This window comes from Phoenix dactylifera, unplaced genomic scaffold (genome assembly GCF_009389715.1).
Source record: "Phoenix dactylifera cultivar Barhee BC4 unplaced genomic scaffold, palm_55x_up_171113_PBpolish2nd_filt_p 001164F, whole genome shotgun sequence".
NCBI lineage: Eukaryota > Viridiplantae > Streptophyta > Magnoliopsida > Arecales > Arecaceae > Phoenix > Phoenix dactylifera.
Genome location: NW_024068503.1, coordinates 106803 through 110111, shown reverse-complemented (window position 1 = coordinate 110111; position 3309 = coordinate 106803). Strand labels below are relative to the sequence as shown.

Here is a 3309-nt window from a genome sequence, read left to right as displayed (position 1 = left end):
CAGTTAACGTTCTCGTATAATCTGAAAAAGCTTCTCATAACCATGCCACTGTGGGCTCGTTTGGTTCGCGGAAAGTATTTTTCCTCCTAGAATATGATTTCTTGGAAACAAATTTCCAGAAAGAGGATACCTAGGAAGATACTTTTGGCATGTTTGATTGACAATGGAAAAGTGACAAATTTCGAAAGTGCTTATGTTTGGTTGGCCATCCACTTTCCAGGAAAAGTTATGTATAATTTCTATTATGCCCTTAATAAAAATTAGGTTTTTAATACCTCTTTAATACTTCTTTAATGCTGAAGGATTTTTTTGAGAAAAAGTAAAAATAGAATGATTCCCGCCTCATGGGAAAGAGTTTCCCATAAAACATGGGAAAGAGTTTCCCATGAAATGTGGGAATAATATTTCAATGGGAATATAACTTTTCCGTCTCCCTTCTTTGAAAACTCCAACCAAACAAGAGGTATCTCATTATTTTTTCGTTGACCATACTTTTCCTCCTCCTTTTCTCGCGAACCAAACGAGCCCTGTATTCTTGTGGTGCATGCGCTTCCACTATTCCTCACCGGCAGTCAACTATGACACCATCAGCATTGATAGATTTTATTATTGTCAGCTGCTTATTAGACTCTCCGGGTCAGCCATCTCACACTCCATGTTGACGACACCAGAGGGAGCATCACATAAACTGGAACATAGGGGTGCCTGCAAAATCTTGCTCCGGCATTCTATGAATTGAAGGTATATCAGTTACCTGCTTGTCGTCGACTCCATCGGTGCAGCTGGCCATGCTTTCCCTGTGGCCTCCCACCGTGACTGACGTCCGGCACCAGCCGACGTAGGGAGCGGCGGTGGGCGTGAAGACGCCCTTCAGGGGGCGGTACTCCACGGAGCCGAGCCCCCCCGGGGGGAGACCCCCCGAAGCGGCTGGATCAGAGCTGGCGCGACGGACAACATCGCCAGTGGGGCCTGGGGAGAGGAGGAGACGGAGGTGCGGGAGGGGAAGGTGGTGCCGTCGGGGAGCACCGGCCAACCGGCCTCCCTGCAGGCGAGGGCGACGATGACCTCGTTGATGTCTGCCCGCGCCCGAAGGTTGTAGTTCCCGTGCCGCCGGAGCCCTGACAGGATCCTCGCCGTGATCGCTCGCCGGTGCCGCTCCCTCATCTTCTGTTGGGAATATACTGTCCCAGAAAATTTTAAATCTATAATACTCTACTTCAACAAATAATAGGCAGAAATAGGCTTAGAGAAAATAAATAGAGAAAGTGGAAAAATGGTTCGAAAGCTTCTTTGATCCGTGCAAATCATTGAGGCAGAAGGAACAGTGCGAGAGGCTGTTGTATCTCAGGAGTAGAACGCCATCCAAGCCTAGTGCACTGTAAGGCGGCGAAATCTACTTCAAGGAAAGTGACCAACATACCACGCCTCAGCATCTCGGGTTCCATTTTTCCACTTTCTCTATTTATTTTCTCTAAGCCTATTTCTGCCTATTATTTGTTGAAGTAGAGTATTATAGATTTAAAATTTTCTGGGACAGTATATTTCCAACATTCTTGAAGTAGATTTCTTCCTACATATAATAGGCTAGTACTTAGAGTTACCCCAATGGCCAATGCAAGTGACCCGGTTCCTCCTGAAAAATTTAATGGAAATAACTTTAAGCGTTGGAGACAGAAGATGGAAATCTTCTTAACCACACTTGGGTTATTTTCCATAATCTTTGACTCTCCTCCAAATGAGGAAGAGAATGAACCAGCTAGAACTTGTAACTTGGAAGAATTTAAGAAGAAAGACTACCTGTGTAGGGGAAGGATTCTGTCCTATCTTACTGATCCCCTTTTTGATGTCTACTGCACTTTTAAAACCTCAAAGGAGATTTGGGATGATCTTAATAAGAAATATGGTATCCAAGATGCCGGAATGGACAAGTATGCTGCTAGTCAATTCCTGTCTTATAAGATGGTTGACACCAAGCCCGTAGTTGACCAAGCCCATGAGTTAATAGTGATTTATCATGAGTTAGGCTTAAGGAGAATGGGAATAACTGAGAGCCTTCAAGTTGCTTGTACCATTGACAAGCTCCCACCTTCTTGGAAAGACTTTGGGTTATCCCTGAAACATAAAACCGAGGATATGACAATGAAAACTCTATTGTCTGCCATTAGGATCCAAGAACAACACCTTGAGAAAGATAATGAGCAACTCATGAATCCTGAGCTTCTAACCAAGGTGAACTTTGTAGAAAGCCAAAATAAGACCCATAAGTTCAAGAACTCCAAATTTGAAAAGGGTGGACCTAGAAACAAAAGAAAACCTATGAAGCCAAAACACCATATCAATAAGAATGATCGGAAGCCGATTTGCTACAATTGTGGAAAACTCGGTCATATGGCTCGAGTATGCCGGATGAAGAAGAAGTATCAGAACTATGAACATGCGCCTTCTCAACCTGCAAATCCACAAACCAACATGGTGCTATCCAGTACTGGTCCTACTAGTACTGATGATCGGTATGTAACTTTAAGTCCAGAATTAAATTTGGCAATTTGCTCTACCGATTGGTTCGTGGATACAGGTGCGAATGTTCATATGTGTACTGATCATACCCTTTTTACTACTTATCAGGTCCGGAGCGGCCTAACAGTAACTATGGGGAACTCCACCTCGGCACGAGTGCTTGGAACTGGAAAAGTACTTCTAAGGCTTACGTCTGGGAATGTGCTTACACTATTTAATGTGTACCATGTGCCCGATGGAAGGAGGAATCTGATCAGTGGATCTCTTCTAAATAGAAGTGGTTATTCTTTGTTATTTCAATCTAAGAAAGTGATTATAACAAAGAATGGAACATTTGTAGGCAAAGGTTATGAGTGTGATGGCTTGTATGTAATAAATAATGTATCTTTGAATTTTTCTTCTAATAATAATAATAAAATTGTGCTTTCAATATGTTCTTCATCTCTTTGGCATGCTAGATTAGGACATGTGAATAATAATACTATTAAAAGAATGATTAGCTCTGGTTTATTATCTAATGTTTCATTAAATGAAAAGGAAAGGTGCCAAATTTGTGTTCAATCTAAACAACCTAGAAAACCATTTAAAATAGTAAATAGAAATTCAACTTTATTAGAATTAATACATTCAGATGTATGTGATCTAAATGGAACTTTGACTAAAGGGGGTAGAAGGTATTTCATTACCTTCATAGATGATTATTCTAAGTATTGTCAAGTTTATTTAATGAAATCTAAAGATGAAGCATTTGAGATGTTTAAGACTTATAAATCTTTAGAGAAAATCAACTTG

The 3309-nt window shown here is 41.3% G+C and overlaps 1 protein-coding gene across 1 annotated transcript; it reads left to right on the top strand.

The window, feature by feature from the left end:
* The first annotated feature begins 2039 nt into the window (after positions 1-2039).
* LOC120108080 lies at positions 2040-2860 on the top strand. Its single transcript, XM_039121627.1, has 2 exons — positions 2040-2510; positions 2626-2860. The coding sequence occupies exons 1-2, from the start codon at positions 2134-2136 to the stop codon at positions 2639-2641; spliced, it is 393 nt and encodes a 130-aa protein (XP_038977555.1). The 5' UTR covers positions 2040-2133; the 3' UTR covers positions 2642-2860.
* The last annotated feature ends 449 nt before the right edge of the window (positions 2861-3309 follow it).